Source organism: Ursus arctos, unplaced genomic scaffold (assembly GCF_023065955.2).
Source record: "Ursus arctos isolate Adak ecotype North America unplaced genomic scaffold, UrsArc2.0 scaffold_12, whole genome shotgun sequence".
Classification (NCBI taxonomy): Eukaryota; Metazoa; Chordata; class Mammalia; order Carnivora; family Ursidae; genus Ursus; species Ursus arctos.
In genome coordinates, this window is record NW_026622786.1 from 17,697,027 (window position 1) to 17,721,334 (window position 24,308).

The 24,308-nt window shown below is 39.6% G+C and overlaps 1 protein-coding gene across 4 annotated transcripts in view; it reads right to left on the reverse strand.

Moving 5' to 3' along the window:
- The window catches only part of NTNG1 (netrin G1), a 309,923-nt gene that overhangs the window by 61,354 nt on the left and 224,261 nt on the right, over positions 1-24,308 (reverse strand). For all 4 annotated transcript variants that reach the window (XM_026484678.4, XM_048220351.2, XM_026484677.4 and 1 more), the window contains exons 4-5: positions 21,929-22,101; positions 10,374-10,400 (exon numbers count right to left, since the gene is read on the reverse strand). In XM_026484678.4, the coding sequence (XP_026340463.1) occupies positions 10,374-10,400; positions 21,929-22,101 (200 nt within the window). The remainder of the gene's footprint in view (positions 1-10,373; positions 10,401-21,928; positions 22,102-24,308) is intronic.

Below are 24,308 nucleotides of genomic sequence, written 5' to 3' on the forward strand. Positions count from 1 at the left end.
TGTTATATAAAGCTGGTGCCTGAAACTAGAAGATAAGGAGAAAGAAATAATTTCTCACTTGAGGATTCCATTCTCTGCAATTTATATTTACAGATATGAACTGGTTGCATTAGTCTTTCATGAGAGATTCTTCGGGGTGTGTTTTAAGTGTGAGCCATTATCTCTGCAAAGAAGTGGATTTATTTCCTATTTTTATTTAGGCAATTTCTCAGAGAAAGAAAGGGAATACTGGTGATTCTGGCTTAAGGAGAATAGTGCAAGGCGTTTCTGATCATAGCTAAGGTTTGTATATATGGATGTATATGTCTTCATGATTTTTTTTTTTACCTCAACCTATGTTTCTAGAGTTTTTGGTTCCAATCCAGAAGTAATTATAAGCATTGTTAATTTGAGAATTGATGTTCTTTTTTTTCTTAGATTCACCAGTGTGTGTGTGTGTGTGTGTGTGTGTATAAAAGACTGTGGAAAACCAGAATAACCAGGTTTAGGACTGGATGCTTTAAAATTGCTTTCGTGAAGTTGCATAATTATTAAAGCAGTCATTTCATGACTCCAATCCAGCACCCATTCAGATCAGCTCAAAACTGCATCTTTTGTGTGGTCCTTTGGGACCACCCAAGTCCACAAAAAGAGCTCTCACCTCTAAACTCCTCTAGCATGTTACTGTCTGTGCTCCTGATTTCTCATTGATATGTGGATAAGGCATGAGTTTTAATATTGTTAGCTTAAATTTCATAGGTCTATTTCTCGTCTCTGTAATTAGATTGGATCTCTTTGAGGAAGGGCAAAGCCTGGCAGGAGGCCTCAGTAAATATCTAATAATTGAGTAATTGATATCAAGTGGCTAGGCTACTGTAAATGGGTATTATCAGATTGTTTCCTCCATAATTAGATTATAACAAATAACATTCTTGCAAGACATGGTACTTTCGCTATAACTTTGGTTTTTAAGTATTTGTTTAAAAAGCTGATCTGCTGTGTGTGTGTGTGTGTGTGTATACACAAAGGTAGACAAAATCTTAATATGGACATTACTATATCTGTCAAAATTGAAGAACGAAAAAAGAATGCAGTAATATTTTCCACATTTTTACCCAAGAGACTCAGTAACATGTAGGCAGAATACTCAAGCTATTGACTGAATGTTGCTTTTCACTTGAGCACCTTGGTGCTGGGTAGATATTGAATTAACAGAAGAAGCTTACTAATCACTTTTGAAAAACTATCCATTTGCATTTTGAGGGGATTAGTATGATTTCCAGAGATTATTTAGAAAAAAAAGTGTGGTTGTATATAGGAAATTTATTTATTTACATTATTAGTTTCAAAGTAAGAATATTTCAGTTTGTCAAAATGGTACTCTCCATCTTCTTGTAGGAGAGACAAATACAGGTCATAAGTGGGGGGTGCTGTTTGCAAATTTAATATTAAGTATTCAGTGACTTGTTTTTCTTGATGAAATTAAGTAATATGATTATTTTGTTAATAAGCGTTGCCAACAAATTTAAGTAAAGACAGAAATGTATAGCAAATCAATTTAAAAGTGAGTTTTGAAAATTAGCTTCATAAACTGTATTTCATATTCCAATATATTAAATCTTTATGCCTATTTTTAGCATTTTCTGTTTCCAGTGTTTATAATTTTTCCCTAGGATGTGAAGGTTCCACTTTAAGGATCTTCCTATATGTATAAAAAGTTAACATAGGTCATTCTGCTTTTGAATTGTTCACTACCTGACTATATGGAATTATCAAGATAGATACCTCAGTTACAATCTGATCCCTACCTAGAATATTACTTTCCTCTGTATTGTGTACTTAAGATGTGTAACTACTTGACTATATGGAATTATCAAGATAGATACCTGAGTTACAATCTGATCCCTACCTAGAATATTACTTTCCTCTGTATTGTGTACTTAAGATGGTTTCTTAAAATCCCTTGTATTTGCCTGGGAATAGAATTAGACATTTTTTCCCCAAATAATTTGCATTATGTGGAATGCCTAACTTCCTGAACAATCAAAACTCAGAACCATCAGCAGTCATACCATATGGAATCCTCATCTAATCTATACATATCTCTGGGGGGATAAAATTTTATGTGCTGATTTTTCCTTGGGAGGAAAAGTGTCCTGAAAAAAAGATACTGAAATTTGTGGTCTCTTGCTAAATTCTTATAGCATGTTACTGTCTGTGCATACATGTTGCAATATTTGGCCATCATGGGATTTTTAATTTAATATCTCATTTCATTTGTTTGTTTGTTTGTTTGTTTATTAAGTAGGCTCCACACCCTGAGATCAAGACCTGAGCTGAGATCAAAAGTCGGACACTTAATTGACAAAACCATCTTATTTTTTTTTTAATTATTTTTTTATAATTCAAGACCAAGTAAGAAAACAACTTAAAATTAGGCAGTTACTCTCCGTTTACTCTTGTTAAGATCCTGGCTCAAATGAATATTTAATCAATATTACTAACAAATGTTTAATTCCCAGGGGTAAATTAGGCACATTGGAGGTGATATTAATAATAGAATTGAGACAAATTCTATGTTATCATATTCAATTCTAATGAAAATAATTGCATAGCATGTAGCCTCTGAAAATTTTTAGCCAGTGGTCCACTTATTTCGAGTAGGTGGAAATTACAAATAGAAAACAAAAATTATACCACATTAAAAGTATTGTACTGCCTCTTTGGAAGAACTGTGGCAGAATCTATTAATTTCATTTTTTCACGAATTAACTAGGGTATATCTATGGGTCAATACGAAGGTCTTGGAGCAGTAGTTGCAGGGCAAAGGGTACTATGAGTCAGAAAAATAGTGTTTGGTCCCAGTTCTACTACTGAGGAGCTGTCTGGCTGTTAATTTCTCTAGATTTCAGTGTCTTATCTGTAAATAAAGGTGCTGGGCTAAAAGATCTCTAAGGTTTCCCATCACTCCAGTGGTTCTCTCTTGGTCTAGCAGGGTCCCACTCAAGTTCATGGAAGGATGAAGTCTACTGCTCTTTGAAGAATCTAGGGGACTAAGCCAGAAGGGAAAATTATTGCTCCATGTTTTGAGAGTGGATATTTTGACTGTTGTAATGAAACCCAAACTGGAGTTGAGAAATTACTGGGGCAAGGAGAGGGATCCTCACACGTGTCCAATGGGGTTGTAGATGACCAGTCATTCATGAATAGCCATTTATGGAAATCCCTATTTCTTAAGGCTGGCACAATACATCTGGGAAAATGGGATGGACTTGTCTTGATGATCTCCTTGACTGGACTCCAAAGACGGGCTCTAGGAGTATGGAGACCATAACCACATACTCCACAACTGTCCCCCTAAAAAGAAACAAAATATCTGGAATGTCCATCAGATGCTACTCTATTGTCATTGTTGAATTTTCAAAGCACATCTATGGGAAGCTTGGAAAATATCTACTTAGGGGAGATTTTTTTTTTAAAGATCTGGTGCATGTAAGTAGAGCTCGGGCTGGATTCGAATCCCAGTTTTACCACTTGGACAAGCTCCTTAACTTCTCTTTGTCTTTCTCATGTGTAAGATGGAGATGATGCCATTATTTTGCTGGTTGCTTTCAAGACTCAATGAGTTAATATTTACTTGACATTGTAGTGAGCATTCAATAAATGTTAGTTCTTATTATCCCATTTGTGGTTGCTGTTGTAATAAAAATCAGATTACTGTAGTATTAACAGTTCTTGCTGAATTGAAGTAGAGAAAATAAAGTGCTTCCCCTATGTTTTGCAGTCTTAATTATTCCCAAAGTGAATGATTCTGATATGTAAAAAAGCTCACTTAAGATATAGTTTACTTTAGGGAATAATATAGTTCTAGGGCCTCCACTGATTAATACTATTGTTCAGAAAGCAATAGAAATGATTTTGGGATACTGTGAAAAAGATTTGATTTTTAATATTTAAAGATAAAATGTTAATTTTCAAGTTTCTTTCAGTTTGAAGCACATCCGTTTCCTCTATAAATCAAATATATATCCTATCTGAATTTTGTTTCTCATTAGGGAGAGAATTCAGAAAACTGTTACGTGACAGTTTGGTTGTGGCACCTCAAACTCATTTTTGTGAATCAGAAAAACTGAGATTCTAGTTATGAAAGTGAAACTTTGGAAGAAAATTTTTCTCCTCTGTACCCCAAGGAAAGCTCTGCGCTATACGTTGGAGAGAGCTATGTTGGAATTGCTGAAATTGACCATCTATTGCTGATGCCATAGTTTCTCAAGCTACAAGACAAGCTTGAAACAGAAGGCTAAAAACATTTTATTCATATCAAGAAAGCTTTAGAGGTAGGGTTGTTTTAGAGTATTAAGTTGTCTCTATCATCCATGGCACTCCCTTCGCATGAACTGTAGGCAGCTTATAACTTACTTTGTGGGCACCCTTTAAAAACAGAGTAAATTGTGACCGTGATCGCCCATCTTTTTTTTTTCTTTTCTAGAATGGTATACCATGTAGAATTTCATACTTTGGTCGTTTCATCAAGTGAGAAGGTGAATTCTAATCTCATGGTACAATGTGAAGAGTCCTAATTAGGAAATTGGACATTGAGCTGGAATCCTGCCGTGGCCACTGTCCAGATGACTTAGACAATTCATTTAAGTCTTAGTTGCCTTATCTGTAAAATGATGGCATTGGATGAGTGATCTTTACGTTTCCTAAAAATACTAATTTTTTACTTAATTTTTTGGTTCTAAAATACGGTGGGAAACAGGGTGCCACCATGGATATGAAAAGCCACTGCTGAGGGGATGTTAGTGAGCCTTCCGGAAACATCCTTCTTCTGGGAGTGTGTGAGGAAAATATCAGGCAGAGGCAAAGTCACAAGGTCTCTTTGGGTTTATATAGTTACTGCTGCTAGTACTCAGGGAATCTGGAAACATTATTGATGCCCAGAAAGGAATCTATAGAAAACCTTAAAGCTCTCCAGGAGAAATCCCTAGGGCCTTGGAGGTAATCTTACCATTTTCACAGCAAGCTGCCTACCCTCAGGAATACAGTGTTGTTAAACTGGTGGGGAAGATAGAGCTTACTGTGATAGTGGTGGGCCTGCCCTTGAGATGGCATACAGCATTTTATTTTTGCTATGAGTGACTATTTGATAAAAAAAAATTGGATTTTTACTGTCATACAATATGTACAAACATACTTCACGATTTGCATAGCAAATTTCATAAGCTGTCTCATGTTCTATACTATACTTGACATCTCTACATTTCCCCTCTTCCTCAGAACACTGACGATGTTTAGTGGTAGAGGAAGGACATATATTAATGAGGTGGAGGGTCACAGTCCCCTACCCCTGTCCTCACACATGATGTTTGTAACTTCTGTTGACAACACCGTGAGGTACCAGAAAATGAACCTCTATTTTCCTCCAGGACCCTAAATTTCCCCGCACAAAAATGGGTCAATTCGGGGATCAACAGGTCTAAGGTGCAGTGTGGTGGATTGGAAAAAGTCTGCAGTAAGAGTAAATAAATCCAAAATTCTTCTTTCTAGCTTCTTCCATTTGGTATAACATTATGAGCATAACTTTTGGAGTCAGACAGGCCTTTTTCATCGGATTATATTGGTCAAGTTACTCAGTCACGCTGAGCCTCAGATTCACCATTTGTAAAATGGAATTCTGTAGACGTGCGGGAACATCTCTCTCCAGTTCTGAGCAAAAGCTGTCTAACTCTTCCCAGGAAGTGAAGCAATAGCTGGCCAGCTCCTTCCTGATACTCCAAGAAGATGTCAATGATACACCCAAGCACGTAGTGCAGAAGTTCATGATTACACGTTTGAAGGTTCATCATGGAACCATTTAGGGATCTTGGCGAATCTTTGTTTAAGCTAGGAATTTCCCGATGCCCCACACAGAGATAGCAGCAAAGGTACAGATAGCAGCTCACACTTAAAAAGTGGCTTGACATTCAAGCTTTGCCTGGGAAGAGGTTAACACATGAAAAAAAAATCAATTTCCTCAAAGTGAACAACTGTTGGTAACATTACTAAACCTCTCCTTTTCTGTTTTCTTTTTTTAGGTAGGGAGTACTTGCCCCTCTTTCACTGTAATATTTGATGTATTCTCCAGGATTAAAGCAGCAGCTATGTCCTAATGTTCATTCAATTTTAGGATAACCACAAAGGTTTCATGAATGTGAAATGCTAGTTACACAAATATGAAATGGATCTGTGATGAGGATACTGGGCACATGATATAACAAAGTCCCAAAGGCATTTCACCTGGGACCTGAGCTTTCCTTGCAGAACATCAGCAAACAGTTCGAAATTAATGTAGCACACCATGCGATTTGCCATACAGCGACACTAGCCTGATCATTTTTTCCTCATTATATAAAACCTAATTAGTTAAAGGGCAATTCAAATGAAACTTTTATTTGGGGGATTTAGAAGTATTAAAGCGAAGGGGAAAACAAACAAACAAACACTGCCGCTCTTTGGATAGCATGAACATGATTATTAATAACCCTTGGGTAGGAAAATGATTAACCTTGTTATTTTCCTCACGATCCAGGTTTCTACAGTAAATGGGTACTGAACAAAAATATTTGGATGCTGTCTGGAAAACAACTTTTACAAGGTCTCCAACTGGCATCAAATATTTTCAAGTAAGAAAACATCTCTGGGCTTTCTCACCAGGCTGATGGATCCCTGCGGGTAGCACTTCCCCTGTTTAACAGTCCTGTCAATTAAATCAAATTAGAGATGAAGTTTTAACTCCAGGATGAAGGCAATGCTCATTATAAGAGAAAACAGGAAAACGGAATATTTCCCTGAAGTGAACCATTATTTGTAATTGAAAGAGGTAGAGAGGAGGGGACGGCCAAACACCTCCATCAATATTCTAGGCTTTATATACTGTGACCTCAATCACTTAAAAGTAACTTAAAGAAATAATGTATACTTGGGTTCACAGAATGTTTTCATTTCTCTTTTGTTGCTATTCTAAGACATATTTTTATTTATTAAAAAATGTCAAGTTGTTTGAAATGGTGTTTCCTGATGTGATCTCTCATGTCAGGGGCTGGCCTACCTTCAATCTCTGAGTCAACTGCCATCTCCTTTCTTAAGTGATAATCACCCACACAAAGCTATTTGCACATTAGGCCAGTTCTTATTCTAATTGTGGTCTTTCTAGTATACTGTTTAACATAATTAGTGAAATCACTTGCTTTTCAGGACTAAGGATCAGATAATATATGCTAGAAGGTAATGCTTAGTTTATCGCTCTAGCAAAAACATCCACACCAAACCAACTATTAATTTGCATCATCAGCATCAACAAATGTTCACTTGGATAAAATTGTGAATGTTTACTTCTAAGTGTGTGATACATTTTATATACATAAAAAAATGAAACCTGAATGAATTACTGCCACATTCGGTAAAGTAAAAACAGAGATCACAAGGCTCAAATGACTATAGATCTATTTTGGGATTCATTAATTGCCGACAATATCACCAGTATTTTTTCAGCCATGGCCAAAGCACATCAAATGACCACGTTTTAAATCAAGAACCTTAGAAATGATTGGGAAACCTATTTCCTAAAAAGTAGACAACAGCGGGTACAAATGACCGTAATGGGAATTTTGTTTCAAAAACATTTTTAGAAGATGATCGGAAAGGATGACCACCCTGTCCATGCATTTGAACCTTAATACCGGTTTTGACAGTTTGGGATCGATAATGAAATCTATTAGGGCTCCAGAATCTTTAGTCATTGTGTGTATAGCATATGTATGTGAACTGATGGTTACACACATCAATAATTTACATCAATAGTATGTATCGTTCACTTTCCTTGAGATATGCTTTGATGATGAGAGTCTCACGGGTGTTACATCTGTTATAATGGCATTGTCTATATACTGGGTGGAATTATGCTCATTGATTTCTTCTTTGGGATAAGGGGGAAAGCCCTGGCAAACACCCAAACTTAGTTAAAAATCCAAGCAACTCCCTCTTCTCTGGCTTATACCTTGGAAACCCATTCCTGCTCCCTCTAGAGTAAGCAGCGAGTCATCGATGCATAAATTCTTGCCCTTTGGAGAGGAAAGGAATCCGCTAGAGCACCCAATGAGCACCTTATGAGCCCACAAAGAGGGAAGGCGCGAATGCTATTTAAGCAGCCCAGAAGATACTATCCTGTTTGATGGTTTTTATCGTAAATCTCTTGACTTTTAAAGCCAGCAATCGGCAAGCTAGCTGTGTGTGATGTTGGGTGACTCCTGGCAGCTTTTACACCCTGTTTGCTAGAGAGATCTGAGGGAACACCCACTGCCCTCCAAGCAGAGCAGCCAGAGGCATAAGGATGGCAGGTTACAAGCTATCATTTTATTTGCTAGTGGGTTTCGGTTAGGTATTAAGGAGTTAAATTTTCCCAGGTTCCTGATAATAAAGGTGGGTGTGTTTTCCAAAGGCACAACAAAGCATCCTTTCAGGTCACCACCGATTTTCGAAAAAAAAACAAAGCAAAACAAAACTGGAATTGCCTGACTCAGTGTGTAGAAGGTCAACATCTGCTGATGCTCCGAGATGGGGCACGTGGTGGAGGCAGCCGGATGAGATGTCGAGTGAGCAATACAGTCAGAAATTCCATGCAACACACGACTGACACTCCGAACAGAAACACACCCTGGGCGCCAAAGAACTACTTCCCATGCATCCATTTCTGAATATCTGACAGGTCAGACCGCCTGGGCAGCCCTTAATAATCAGTCTCAGCTGGCTTCCGCTTCGTCCCCTTTTGTTCTAAGATGCATATGTAAATGAAATTGTCAAGGCCTGAAAGGAGCCCACGGTAGGGGATGTGTGTATATATGTTTGTGAATACATATATATACGCACACAATTAGGCAAATGCCAGGGGAGATACTAAAGCAGAACACAGACTCTGAGAGCTAAGGTTTCCCCCGCACGTCTGTAGCGTTGATGCCATGTCAACAAGATCATAAAGGCCAGGCTGTAGCATTAGGCTGGTAACTAAAAGAATGTGAACGTTACCTCTGTTTACAAAGCCACTGCTTTTCATGGCATTTCACATGTTTAGTGCTTAGCAGATCCACGCCCAGGTCTATTCACAGGCCTAAGTAAACTGGCTCGATTTACAAATTAGAAGACCTGACTGTGCATTGATAAGAAACGGGAAGTTGTTTTATCCAAATTATCAGAGTTTTGCATTTAAGCTGCACATTGGGTATTCACTGGCTGCTGTTTACACCACAATCACCCCGGGGGGCCCGGCACCCATGACGAAGTCTGTGAGGGGTGAGACCACAGTGAAAATTCTTCTCTTCCCGTACAGTGCATACTCTTGGCCTCCTTAGCACTCTGTTTTGAATGGGTGACTCAGCAGCCGTGCAAAGGATTTAGGCATCAGAGAGAGAGGGTGCGAAATGTAAAAACATGTGAGATCCCGCTCTGCAAAGCTGTGGGGCATTTCCTTAATGAGCATTTCAGGCTTGGTGTTGGGGTGTCATTGTTTTATATGTGAACAAGGAGCTACAGTCTGGTTCTCCCACCTTAGCTGGGAGCATGCTCTCTGTAACGGCACTGGAGAAATGTTTCATAGAGGCTTGAAGAGGGATTTCTCTTTCAACTGCTTCTATTTCTACTAAAAGGTTTCTTGCAGGAATTTCTACTAGCAGGATTCCTAAATTCTGCATATATTTTTTATACCCCGTTCTCTATCAAAGTTAAGCCTAAGTAGTCAGGAAAAAAATGGATCACTGTATTTTCGGAGGGAGAAATGGACATACTGATTTTTTCCCCCTTTCATTCCTCCAGAAAGACTAATGATCACCAACCTGCCTCTTTCAGGCCTTCACAAAAACTGGAGTGTAATAAATTACTAAAATTCCCTCCCCTTGGTTTCATGGCATTTTCATTGTGTTCTAATGAATATGCCTAAAGCGTTCATTGGTATTCATTCTCTGCTTTTAAAAATTATGGGAGAAATCCATATTCAGTCCTAAGGAGAAAGTTCAATTTGTTGTTGGTTACTAAGTATGGATAAATAGGACGGTTTATATTTTTGCTAAATGAGCTATGGTTACCTAAGTAATTGCACCTCTGTAAAGGTCAAAAGCAGTCAGGAGAGCCGTGGTACTGCCATATCCACGAGAAATTATGCATCGGTTAACTATTTTATCTGTGCTCTCACCATATCTGTGCAGAGAACACACACAACAGTTCAATTCACAAAGAAAATACCCTCTTACATCAGAAATGGACACTGGGAAAATAGATCTTAGGAGCTCAACAAGAAAACAAAGCTAGCCTAGACTTGGTTTGGTGATTTTTTTTTTTTTTTTTTTTTTTTTTTTTTTACTTACTACCGATACTGGAAATACTGGGAATACCTGGAGAGAAAGAAAACAATAAAGAAAAAGTGTTAGACAATTATTAATACATGCCATCTTTAACTTAATATAAACATCTCAGAAACTTAACATTTCATAGCATTCAGATCATTAGGAAATATGCACAGAAAAGGCAGGATATCTATTCATCCATCAAGCCCATTTTGCTTTCATTCTGGATCTCCTGAACTTAGCAGGGTTGGAAAATTAATGCTCATCTTCAACAGCTGGTTCAAGACAGCTTCATGACATCAAACATTTTGTGTCTGCCTGTAAGGTTAATGAACATTTGTATGTGGTTCAAAACAGATTTTAAGCTAGGCTCATGTTCTGGGCATAGAGCGCCAAATATACACTATGTGGACCCATACAAATATACCCATATATGCACCAGATCTCTTTAGATGTGTTATGAGATGCATATGTTAGCTGTTGAAAGTCATTTGGCCCTTTATTTGATTAATTTCACAGAGCCATCATTTTTAGTCCTCTTTTACTTGTCAGATATGTGGATTAAACTCTGTAATAGAAACTTAATCAAGCAGAGTAATTCAAGAATACATTAGGTTGTTCTTATTGATCATGGACTTCATCCATTCTCCCAGCTTCAATTTACAGGTTGTGCGAAGGTGGTGGGACCATTGCAGAATGCAATCGACTTGGTACAAATGTGGACAGGAATTCAGTCTGTCCCCTGAAAACTCCTAGCCAAGAGCAGGGGCACGGGAGGCAGGCTGTCCGGGTTTGGAGTTTACTCTTACGCTCACTGACCGTGTGACCTTCGGCAAGTTGCTTATGCTTGGTTTTGTACCTCTTAGGGTTGTTGCAGGGATACACCAATGGATGTGTGTAAAGTACTCTAAGTGTGGCTTGACGGGTAGTGTGTACTCTACCTGTCTTTGCTATGGATTACTGCTGTTGATACAGTCAGTTCACCAAGTAAGCAACACTACGATAGATATTGCTGGTGAAGAGTCGGAGATTTGCATCTTCTCCACTAAATGTGGGTCCTGGTGTGGATGGGAGCAGGGGATGGGGCTCAGAGAGAGCCGAGTGAGAGTCCTGCTTGGCTACTGACCAGCTAGATGATTTCAGGCAAGTTCCCAGCCTCTCTAGGCCTGTTTCCTCCCCTGAAAGGGGTTAATAATACCTACTGCATAGGGCTGCTGTGAGGATTGAATGAAATAATCCATAAAAATGTCTGACACATGGTACATGGCCAATAAGTGATAGCTGTTAATGAGCTGTGCTGGCTTGTTCCCCACATCACTGGAGTGTGCTCCTAACAGGTGGTAAACGTAAGAATCATTAAACTTCTATTTTCGTATTTATCTTCGAGCAACTGCCCTCTGCTTGTTTTAACATTTAACATTTAACATAATGGGTTTAATCATTGTACCTTACTCAGAGATTTCGAGCCCAAAGAGCTATTTTCCTATTTCTTAATAGGGAGGGGAGAAGGAGGAATTAAAGCTTACGCTGATTTTTTAAAAAAACCTGGGAAGGCATGAAATTTTGTCTTTAGTGATTAAGTACATTCACAGTCTCTTGGTTTTAAATGTACAGAGTTTAGGGTGCGTCAGCTTAATTACTGATCACTCTTCCACCCAAACTGGAAATCTGGATTTCCATTTCTGTGTTTTAACTCTATTCTCTGAACTGAATTTCAAGCTGAATGCAATCTCTTCAAAGGGCTGCTGAATCCCTGACCCGCCCCTTCAGCCGACTGTCTTTGCTGCAGCGTGACAGTGATGTGGTACTGAATCTTTCCTTTTTTTTTTTTCCTTTGTAAATCCCCTGTTGAGCGAGGTATGATGGCAGCATCATAATTTTAGTATCAATTGCAGAAGCTCCAAATTTCCCCGTGATTGAAAATCTGGCTCCATTGGAACTGCTTGCCTCTTGTAATCCGTCAAAGAGAATGGGAGTTAGGGTGGCAGGAAGAGACTTTCCGGGTGTTTTCAAATTTACAGGGAGTTAGAGGGCCATGCATAATGCAAGGCGAAGTTCTCAGGGTGTTTGGCCAGATTCAATGGAGAGCAAATCCCCAAGACTGTTTGATGCAGTACTTGCTGCAGCCGAATACTCTAGAATGATGCAGAAATGCTTCCATTCCTTTGGGGATGCCAGTGCAGGCAGAAATGTTCACTGCAGCTATATGAAGCTTGCCAAGCAAGGCCATTATGAGATCCTATTTTCCTCCTGAAGATGTGTTCTATTACCTAACATTTTGGATGCTTAAAATTCAGCCTCTTTCTCATTTTGTGGCTTAGAATTTTGTGAGGTGTTGCCAGGTGAGTCGCTTTCTATTCCATTGCTGTAAAATGGGAATTGCTTGGAAAAGATTTTTAATCCTTTCATTGGGATAAAGATTTTTGAAGTAGCAAATAACTGAACACTAGGCGATGCCCATTAGGATATTTTCAAATGTTACGGTTTTTCCCCAAATGGTCCTTACTGTAATGTCCAAACACCTTGCTTTTCATTCCCTCTAGACAACTAAAGAATTTAATAAACCCACTGCACCCATTAAAAAGGCTACAAGCAAGCCATGAGAAGTCTTCCAGATGCGTAAGGAATAGGACAAGAAAGGTGGGTGCCTTTGGGGTCTCAAAGGGATGAATCAGTGAATGCAACTGCACCTTACAACAGCGAGAGTGCCTATACACCGGGGGAACGAGAGATTATGCTCAGGAAAACTGTCTACACGCACGTTGGCAGTTTATTTTTTTATTTTTTTTAACATTCCCTGTGAAGTGACAAGCATTATGTAAAGAATATTTTTACTTTTAAAATTGAGCATGGGAGTTCTCTCTTCCCTTCCTCGTCATCTCCCTGATGTGAATTAGCCCCTCCCTGTGATTGCACACCTCGAGAAACTTACCAACTTTTATTTATAATTGTTTGTGTGTTTGCCTGAGACCTCTGAGGGGCAGTCACCATGTCTCGTCCCTTTCTGTATTTCTAGTATCTGCCCGGGACAATGCCTGCTACAGAAGAGCTGCTCAATGTATATTTGAGCAAAACTTTATCACTTGTCACCAAGAATTTTCTATCCTAGTGAAAATACTTTTGGTCGTAGTATGATCTTGGGCCATATAAAATGTTCCACGGAAACATTTCTCAGAGTTCAGCATGAATGGGTATTTTTGTTCTCTCTGAACGTTTCCTCCATTCTGACAGCCAGAATGCCCCTCGCGACTTTGCTTCCAGAAAGTGCAGAGGCTCAAAACGCAACCTGGTGCCAACTGGGCAAAGTCACTTCATATTTGGCTTATTTCCCTTCTCTTCCTTCCCTCACACTTTCCTTTTAAACTCCTATTTGGATACTCTTACTCGTATTTGTCTTTTTCCCTAAGCCGCCCTGGGGCAAATGCAGATGTTGTGGGGTCTAAAGCATATTCAAATCTGGGAGCTCTCTTTGGGAAAAAGAATGTTAACTTTAAAATATAAAGTTAAATATGAATTGATTTTTTTTTAATTTAGAAGGATTCTAGTGAGGAATCCTGAAATTTAAGCTTCTTAGATTAAATCCATCTCTGAAACAGCCCCCAAAATACTTGTGAAAGAGAAATAGATGATAGGTAGGCAGAAAGGGAGCATGATACCAGGTAAGCTAATTCAGAAAGAGTCATTTAAAAATGAAGAGCAGAAAGAGAGTTAGGCAATAATCTCATTGAGCCTTTCACTTTACAAAAGAGGAAACTGAAGGCACGAACAGAAGCAAGAGTTTTGTCCAAGTCAACACGCTTATATTCAACACTGGAACAGGTGATTCCTAATTCTTGTCTCCTGAGACACTGCTAAACTTGCACTGAGGAAAGGAAGCACAGGTGTGTATGTGCTTCTCCAGAAGGTTCTGCAATACTCGGTATCTGAGTTTACAGTAGCTGCTTCTTCTAGAAGACAGATGCTACTTCAGTCAGAGACGCACATACGTGTTGAATAAGCCAAAGGGCTTCGTGTGCTAAAAGAATGAGCAGGCGCTCTGCTCACAGGCACTTATATTACGGTTAGTCCCTCCTCCACCGGCCCTCCCCACTCCTATATTTATTTTAATGTTTGTTTTAAAGGAATTCTGCTGCAATGAGATGGATGAGAACTTAGTAGAATTATATAATTGCTTTCTTCTCCTCCTTCGCCTTCTTCTTGTGATTTTACTAACCCTCCCACCAAGTAAATGGCTAAAGGGGGCATAGTTAGGCAACATGATGGAGATCTCCGAAATAAACATCCTAATCTTCTGAAGCAGATTGATGCAGTACTAAAAGCCATAACTCCTTCCGAGAATCAATGCAAAGTCAGCAGCTTTTCATGGAGGAAATCAGAAGGGACACAGATTTGGCATGCCTCAGATTGAGAGGAAATATTGCCCCTGTTGTGATAGATGGCTTGAAAAAAAGCCCATCAAGTTGATGACTAGATCTCCCGAAGAAGCCAGGCTGCAGGCATCCAAAAAACCCAGTCGAAGAAGAGGTGGGCGATGAGGAAGAAAACATTCTGCAGCCTCATTCGTATTCTGGAGGAATTATTTCCAATGTCCTTCCAGCCCCGGTCCCTGGTCCAACCGTGTTGATAGAATGTACAGTGAGGTGTCTACTAGGAACTTGGAAGTGAAGGAAATAAAGTGCTTTCACAGAACTGGACCATGAAACCGTCATACAGACGATCCAATCAGAGACAGCTAAAGTTATCTTACGACACAAGGGGTCTAGGACCTGAGTGTGTGGGGCAGACTTGACAGACTTGACATCAGCCTGACGTAGCCTATTGCTATGTCTGCAGAGCGGGAGAACAGCCAATCAGAAGGGGCAACAGAAAGAGCAGCATTTGGAGGCATACGGTAGCCCTGCTGGCCGAGCATTGTCTCAGGGAGAGGGAGGGGTAACCTGTAAGCTCTCAGACCTTCAGTGTTCTGTTGGCATTAGGGAGGCTGATGTGTCAGGATGTTTCAGCCTTATGTGATTAGCGTTCGAGTCATTTACATTTCCTGATCCCATGCTCACCAAGCAACCCTCTGGTTATTATCTGGCTCTGCAAAGAGTCTTAATTACAAGGGAGAGAATACACTGGTCATAAGGACTTAACTATTATGAATATCGTCACAGTTATTTCATATTCTGGATGAATAAATTGGGATTTGGAAACAGCTTATCTCCCTAGATAGTTGCTGTCTCCAAAGGGAGAATTTACTTATCAGGCTGGGATGAGTCCACATGTTAGATCTCAGTGAAATTATAATGACAACAGCATCTCACTTCATTGCGTGTTTACTATTGCCTGCCTCTGTTTTAACTACCTTACATGTATTAATCCATTTAAGTTTTATGACAACCCTGTGAGGTCAACACTTAGGTTTATTTTACAGATGGGGGAAACTCAAACACAAAAAGCTCGCCCAAGATCTTCTCTATCAGTTGGGAAGGAAACTGAGACTTGAATCCAGAGGTCCAGGTTCCAGAGCTTGAGCCTCTAACCACTACTCTATACTATCCCTTAATTTATTGTATTTATCTCCAATCTTCAAAAAACAAAACAAAAAGACACAACAAAAACACGACTCCGAAAACTAAGAATCCCTCCCCCCCCCCCCCAAAATTCACCTGCAGCACAACATAATGTGCTCTGAACTAATTTGGTGATCAAACCTAACTGGAAGGGGTGTGAGGTGAGAATAATCATGGGTTTGCTGCAGAAATATTAAAATGTTTGATTAAGTGGTGCTACCTCATATCGTGCTGTGGGTGTGGTTATAATACGTCTACGGTGTATGTATTACCTTTTAAAATCCTAACGATTTTGAATTCCAAATCATGCTCGGTCCCATGAGCTTCCCAGAGAAGGATTGTGGATTGGTAGTTGTAATTTGGTATTCTGGTTTTAGATATTGGGCCAGCAGCTGGGTTCACATACATAAGGCTCTGAGAGGAAAGTATTCTCTTATTGTGCTGATGGAATCGGGTTTCTGAGCCTGAACGTCTGGTGGGCAGAGCCTGACAGTGCTCAAGTCACTGAGGCCATGAATGCCGTTGGGGAGGGCTGTGAAGAGCAGCCATGAACGCCCATGAAAAAAAAGTCAGTCTTTTCTTTCATTTTATTTCCTCCAAGATAGCTGACTCTTCTTGTAGGAGATTGAAGACCCTTGTGTTGGAGCTGCTGAGCTGTGACGACCACACGTTCCAGGAGACACGGGAAGATGGATGGGAGGGCAATGTACCCACGTGCACATTACAGCAGTATTGAGATTTAGTTATTCATTCACCAAATAGTTGATTCCACAAACATTTATAAAGGCCAGGAAGACAGTATGGTCCTGTTCTCAAATTGCTAACATTTTAGCTCTTGAAGTCAGATAGACGAGTTTAAATCTTGTACTGTAATGCATTCGCTGTGGGACCTTGGGGCAACTTACTTATTAATCTTTGCGTGGCTATTTTTTCTGATCTGTCAAATGCGGATAAAAATAGCACATACCCCATGAGGACTGTTGTAAGGATTTAATGTAAGAAAGCACTTAAAGCCCTTCACAAAGTATAAAAGCCAATGGTAAACTTAATAAATAGAAGCTACCATTATTATTATTACAATTTTGGTTATAGAAAGTCAACTGATTGTAAGTGTACATACACTATCAAGAATCTAGAGTGAAAAGAGTAATTGATTTTGCCAGGGAGAATCTAGGCAGGCTGTAGTGAGGAGTTGACATCGAGGAGCAATCATGAAAAAGGAGAATCATAATAAAGAGTGAGAGAAAGGCAATTGGAGAAAGGAATAAATCCAGTACCCAGCACGTGGCCTTTGAGATTCTCGTAGACAGCTGGAAAAGACAGTCTGGATCCATGAGAAGGATTCCAGGCTGTAATTGACTGATTACTAATAAACCAATATCGCTAAGAGGTAAAATCCACAAGAATTGATGGAAGGACAAGGAAAAGACTAAGAAGAGTCAGAGTGGAGAGCTTGAAAATTCAAAGCAAGGGCAGACGAGGAGCCTTTGAAGGCAAAGAAATAACAAGCAGAAATCTAGGAAGAGAAGTAGGAGAGATCAGGTTTAGATAAGACGGGCTTGTTCAAGCAGGTGTCAAAAGGTTCATACTCCAGTGGAGAATAGAGGAAGTCACTGAACTTTGACCTGAGAAGCAATATACTGCAATGTGCAGGCCTTGGACTCAAGACATACATGGGTTCAAATCCTCCTTCTCAGCCTGACTAGTAGCAGAAACTTTACACAAGATACTTGCACCCATCAGTCAGTAGATTTCACGTCTATAAAATGAAACTAAGAGTGTTGTGAGTTAAGAATGAACTAATGCATGTAAAGCACTTAGGAAATTGTCTGGATAATGACACACACATGTGCACACCTGGGAAAATATAAATTGGTCAATGCGAATTTAATACTAGAGAAAATAATAGAACGATCATCAAATTACTTTCCATTACTCAGAGGAGCCCTAGATATTGTGTAACAATTCAAGTTGGATTTCTGAACAAACAAATAATGTCAATGTCAGACCAATTTAATTTTCTCTCTTTGAAGAATATTAGACTGTGTAGGTAAGAAGAAAGTGAAAGATTGAATACAGCGGAACTGGATGGGCTTTCTGTCTGTCTTCATGACATTTCTATCACGAGGCTGTAGAAATTGTTTAGAGCAGAAGGTCCCCAAAAGAGTGTTTTATAGAAAGTTATTAAGTGTTCCATGAACAGTTAAGTTTGGGAAATCCAGGGTAAAGTAGGTTACTTTACTACAGGATTCTCAAATGTTTTTTATAAGGTAATATGAATGTCTTAGAGTTATTATAGTTTACAGCATCTTCTAAACTCATTTGCCATGGAATTCTTTAAAAGGTCATAGAACACACCTTTGGAAGCAGAGATATAAATGATATTATAATATCTTTCTTAGAGTTATAATTCCTAAAGGTTAATTGTTGAGTTTTCAGCATCTATATGTAGAAAAATATTGTGTGTTATTCCATAGCAATCAGAAATTTAAGGAAGTGTTGCTTGATACTTTTATTATGATCTGGACAATAGCGATCAAGTGAATCATAACAAAGCATGAAGTTGGACAGAGGTGTTATCTACTTGGAAGACAGAAATGAAATTCAAAGGATACTGAGAATACTATCAGAAATAGAAAGAAGATCAACAGGGAGAAGAAAGATGTCTTACGGAGAAAACATAAGCTTTGTAGAAAAATAAGGAAAACATTTTGATATGCATATATATATGGCTTGAAAAGACCAAGAAAACGCACTGGGTCTCAAATAAAGAGCATGGTGTATAAAGATAAAATCACAAGAGTTATTACTTCTGCCTCTGACAAGTCTATTGTATTGGAAAGCATGGGGACATGTGGTATATCTCACAGATTATAGGGATGGCTCTACTTTAGAATGCTGGGGCTCTCCGTATTCGTCTCTCCTGGCTCTATCCACTCCTTACAAAAGTGACCTTGGAGATGCTCCAGAATCCAGGACTTCCAAAGTCCTATGATTTCCAGCAAATTCCCAGTTGAGGGTACCTCTGAGTGGTGGGTTAACTGTCTGTGAAGGGAGATCTTATCAGTTCCTGGTTTAATGAAATTCTCTGAGTTCTTTTGCTAAAAGCAGGCAGGAACTGACCTTCCTGTGAAAAAAACGATCCCGGCAGCTGAGATTCTTCTAAGTCAAGAGACTACCCAGGATGCACGGCGTTTCTAGGCCACTGAGCAGTTGATGTTGAGGGTTCAGAGATCGTAGCCACTCTTTTTATACTTCTTGGGTTTTGTATTCTTGTTTTAGGATATGGCATACCCTAAGTGCTCCTCTTAAATAACTGACTCGTGATGCACCACCTAGAGTTGTGTGTGTGCGCACCGGCATGTGTGCATATGTGTAAGAAAAAGCTGATATGAAATGAGAATCATGAGTGCCAGAAGTCCCATGCTTGGCTGACATCTCCACACTAAAAAATTAGAGGACTCCTGGGGCAAGCAACCCAGGAAGAGACATGAAAATCTTATATGAAAATGGAATTTGATGATGTTAATCTGGAGAAGAAAAGAAACTGGGGTCAATATAGCTCTTCTACTACTTAAAGAGAAAAAAACTCATTGGAAATTACGAGATACTCAAGAAATAGGTGAACGACTAAGAAATAGGTTTTATAACAATGAAAACGGTCCAATAATGAACAAGCATGCCTTATGAAAAAAAAATCCTAAAATTAAAATTATTTTTGAACACTTAGTTTGGGACAGGTGTTATGCTGAGCACATTACATGCAGTAGCCTACTCGATTCTCTTAAAATCCCTATGAGGTAAGAGCTGCTATTATTCTCGCATTACAGATGCGAAACTGAGTGTTGGAGACGTTAGTTTACTTTTTCAAGGTCACTCGGCTAGTGAACAGATAAACTGTATTTGATCCTGTAACCTGTGTACTAAACCACTGAACTGCGTATTTCCATCCTTAGCCATTTTAAAGCACAGTCTGATGTGTCAGAAATTTAGTTTAAGGGGTTCGTGCCATTGTAAGGTTATTCCATTGCAAGACTGAATCACTACAGTCATCTCTAAAATCTTTCATCTGATTCCTGCCATATTGAAGACTGAAACACTGCATGGAGCCTTCTTGGGCATTGTGTCCCTCTGTCACCTTCGTATTTTAAAAAAGTTGGGAAAAAGCCTCAAAGTCTAGAGAAGGCCAGTAAAAACTAAGGGACTGATGGGCAATGGAGTCCACAAAGAAAACTTGCTGCAAGGGGTTGCATTCCTTTGGCCAGGGAGTAATTGGTGATCTTCTGCGATATGCAAAAGATGAGGGGTTCATCATTTCCATGGAGAATATAACAAGAAAATCCACTGCAGTGAAAAATGTTGGCTGGCACAAGAAGGGGTTCCCAGTGAAAATGTGTTGAAGTAAATAAGACTTTGAAGCTCACTACGGGTAGAAGAACAGTCATGTGAGGATAGAAGTCAATGCGGCCACCGTTCAGCCCACCTGCCTTTCTGGTCGCCTTGACAAGTTGGCCAGAATGCTAGCAAGTGTTTGTGAACCTTCCTCCGTTCCATCCTGTCCCACTAAAGAAGCAGCAGATGCTGAAAATGAAATCGGAGCCAGTTTCACTTTGGGAAACCTTTAAAGTAAATATGACAAGTGTGGCGATAGGGATTCCTGGTAGCCAGCCACAGGGGCTTGCGAACAAATAACCTCACGATTCCTTCTGAATTCAGGAGTCTATGGCCCTGAACAATTGAGGACAGCCAAAAGAGTCTCTGTTAATAAAATCGCCTTGAAAAAGCAACATTTCTGCTCAACAGAGTTTTATGTATTAATTTTAGGAGCTAGACTGTCCGTTTTTTTCTTTAACACAGAAAGAAACTGAATACCCTTACAAATAGGGATGGGTTTTTTTTTTTAATCTTTTGAAGAATATTTTTTTCTGCTTCATAGAAATTTTATCATAATTTCATGCCCCCATACTTCACGGCTTGTTACTCGCTCCATTACTCTTACATTTAACTTGATAAGGTCCTGGTTCCTGTGATATTAGTTTTTAGGTTTTGGCTTCTCACAGCTGGAACCTGATAACATTCTTCGCCTCGCACAGCGCCAGTGGCTTTTCCAGCCCCCATTCTCCCACTGCTCACTGTCCTGCTATTCCTGTTACTTCTCACTTCATCATAGGTATATTCTCACCCTTACCCCTCCTCTAGTTTTGAAAGAGGGGCTTTCGCAAGTGGCTAATGGGTCCATCCATGGAACAGGGCAGTTTATTCTGGAAGTAGTCATGTCTCTCCCTGAGCGTGTCAGAGCGTGTTTTCCTCTGGATGTTCAGGGATTTTAGTGGGGTGCACGTGAATGGTAATAGGGCATCTCTCATGGTTCCTGGAACCACAGATAAGGCCTGTGCTCTTTTCACAGGAACTCAGACATTCTTTTTCTTAATGTTGTACCTGCAGGTCTATAGTCATGCTCTGTAGCAAGAGGTGGCTTCTACTGACAGGCTCCATGCCAGGCATGACCTCAACTGCTGGCATTTGGAGAAAGCCAATTATTTCACCGGGCAAAGTTAGGCCATAGTGTCAATCGGACAGGGAAGCATCTTCTGGACAAAGCGTCTCTCAAGTTACCCAGTAGGGGAAATGGGATTAGAAACATTTAGAGACTTTCTGGAGTTGCTTATGGCTAAAATTAAGTTACCATTGAGGGTTTTGAAGCTTGTTGTTATTTTAATAGGAAATTAATTTGGGGGAGGAAAACAAACATCTCCTGTTTCATCCACTTAGAAAAAAAAATGTCTCCTGATTTCCCTCATTTCCCAACACATTGGATGTGCGTGTTGGAAGACTGAATTTAACAGATGATCCGAGTGTGAAAATGTGCTTACAAGTGGTGAAATAGAGACGAAAGCTTTAGCTGCATTTTGAAGAGGAATAGGATAACCGTAAGAGTAAAAGCACAATTGCAAGTGAAATGGAGAGGAACTATCAGCTCATCTTGCATGGAATGCGGTGGTAGAGAGCAAAGTTACTCACAGGTATTTGCAGTGCCTTTGGGGATAGGGAGATACGAGCCTGGACTCCAAGGTCGGCCCTGATAATTCTTCTTGCATTTCCCACAGTCGGGACCTGTAGTGTTGTGCTCACATTCACAGGTCAGTTTGCTGTTGTCATATACACACACAGTGGCGTGGAGATTGCATTTGCACCTAAGTAGAGAAGAGACAAGAGTTCGTTGTAAGTCAAGTTCATCACTGAGGCTTTACCCATCTATCTCCTGGGGGGTGGCTCTTACACCTTGCAGTGCTTGCGCTGGATAGAGGCTCTGGGCAAAATGTGGATCTTCAGGCCCCACCCTTAGAATCTTTTCAACAAGGGGGAAGGGGTGGGGTTAGGATACATACTTTGGGGAACCCTAAGACCAGTCTGTTCAGTGGGGGCCTGAAGGTCCCGTAAGACAACCGTGCTACAAAATCAAGGGTTTCCCAACAGCTGTCCAAAATATTGCCACCAGGGAGCAGTTTTCTTGTGATATTAGCAAATCTATGACAATTTCATCTGGGTTTGAAGAGCAATATTATCTTCTCTTTTTCCTTAAATCAGAAAGACAATTCTTACTTGTTTAAAAGGAAAGATAACCATTAAGACAATTTGCTATTCAGGCTTATTTTATAGACCCATGGAGATCATAATCATAGAGCCCATATTCCAGGCTCTAAAATGACATTACCCCAGATCAAAAGTTTTTCCCACCAAGGCCTCTAATCAATCTGAATAGTCCTTAGATTTCCCAGTCACAGCAAATAAGGTAATTACAAAGGTCTTTCAGAAATCTTCTGAATGACTCAGATAAAAGATGCTTAGAAGCCTAGAAAATAAAAAAAACTGTATGTGGCAGGGGTCTGGGGTCATTAGCAAATGCCTTGCCTTTGGTGCCTGTGAAGAGCGCTGTGATATATGAGAGGCAACAGCAGAATATGCAATTTCCACAAAAATACATTCCCTTATCCAAAGTCTTGCACTGTAAAATTGCAAAGGCCAACTGGATATTTGTTGAGGTAGCAGGTTATAAATTGCAACATCCCAAGCACAGGCCACATCCTCTGGGAAAGTAAAACCTAGGTTGACAGGGTGACCATGACCAGAGGCCAGAACAGTGTACGCAGGAAGCGATGTGTCCACACAAAGGGGAGAACTAGGACGCCCGAGATGGGGGATGAAGGATCAAGACCTGTCAGCGTCGGAATCTGAAAATGTTACGTGTGTGTGTCTGTGTGTGTCTGTGTGTCATTTTTAAGATAGTCTGGCCTCTTCCAGGAACTAGGACAAAAATATAGAAAGCCAAATTTCATAAAGACAAGGAAAGATTGTGGTGTTTCACATTTGCTTTCCTTTGTGGGGGATGTCATGAATCGGAAAAAGTAATAGCAGTCTTTCTTAGGTAGGAAAATAAGATTCTTTAAGAACTGATGTTGGTTTCTATAATGTCTTCATAGCAACATCCAAGTTTCTGTCTTGCGCACAGATGATCTGTCTGGAACGCTGACCCATCCGTATGGCAAGGAAGAGAAGGAATGGCTAAGAATATTACTGAGAGCTGTTGGGCTCTCTTCTAACTAAAAGGTGTAATGCCTAAAGTAATGCCCACTCCCCACCCCCCAAACTTCCCTGGATAAGACCACACCTCCCCTTCATCAGGGGTCCACTACAGTTTGCAGTACTTGTAGCTATGCTCTGCCATCTGTATAGTGATAAATTGTCATAAGCTGAAAGTTACTATTGAAACAATACCTATTCAAGTTAGATATGTAAACAGAACCTTTAAAATTAACATGTGTACAGTCTTCTAAAAAGATAAGAGAAAAATAATTCAGTTAAGTGAAATAGACAGTGTTTAATTATGAGCTAGGTCTTATAACATTCTCCTCTATGAAGGGAGTCACTTGTGTTAAGTTGCTTATGAAAGGATCTTTCCCTTCCAACACTAGCACCTTTATTTATGGGTGTGTTGTTATATATGGAAGATGTTAGAAACCTAGGTGACAGAAGCACCAACTTATACTGATTTAGCACTCTACCTGGTGTTAAAAATTCCAAATGAGGACATGAACAATACGACCCCAAAGAATATGCTTGTTTCATATGGGAAGACCAAGAATACAAGTAGTAACTGTAAATTGGATTAAATATCTTTTAACTGTTAATACTTTCAAACTGGTAGTCACTTTCTGAGTTACAGGCAATTTCCATTTTAAAGACTTTATATTTGCTGAGAAAATATTCCTTGAATAATGAAAGAAGGTGAAAGAAGAATAGGTGACTGTTAAGTTTTATTTCTCTCAGATTTCTTTCAATTAATGGTTTGTCCTCACCTGTCCAAAAGCTAATCTTTCAAGGCTCAACTCAATTCACTCTT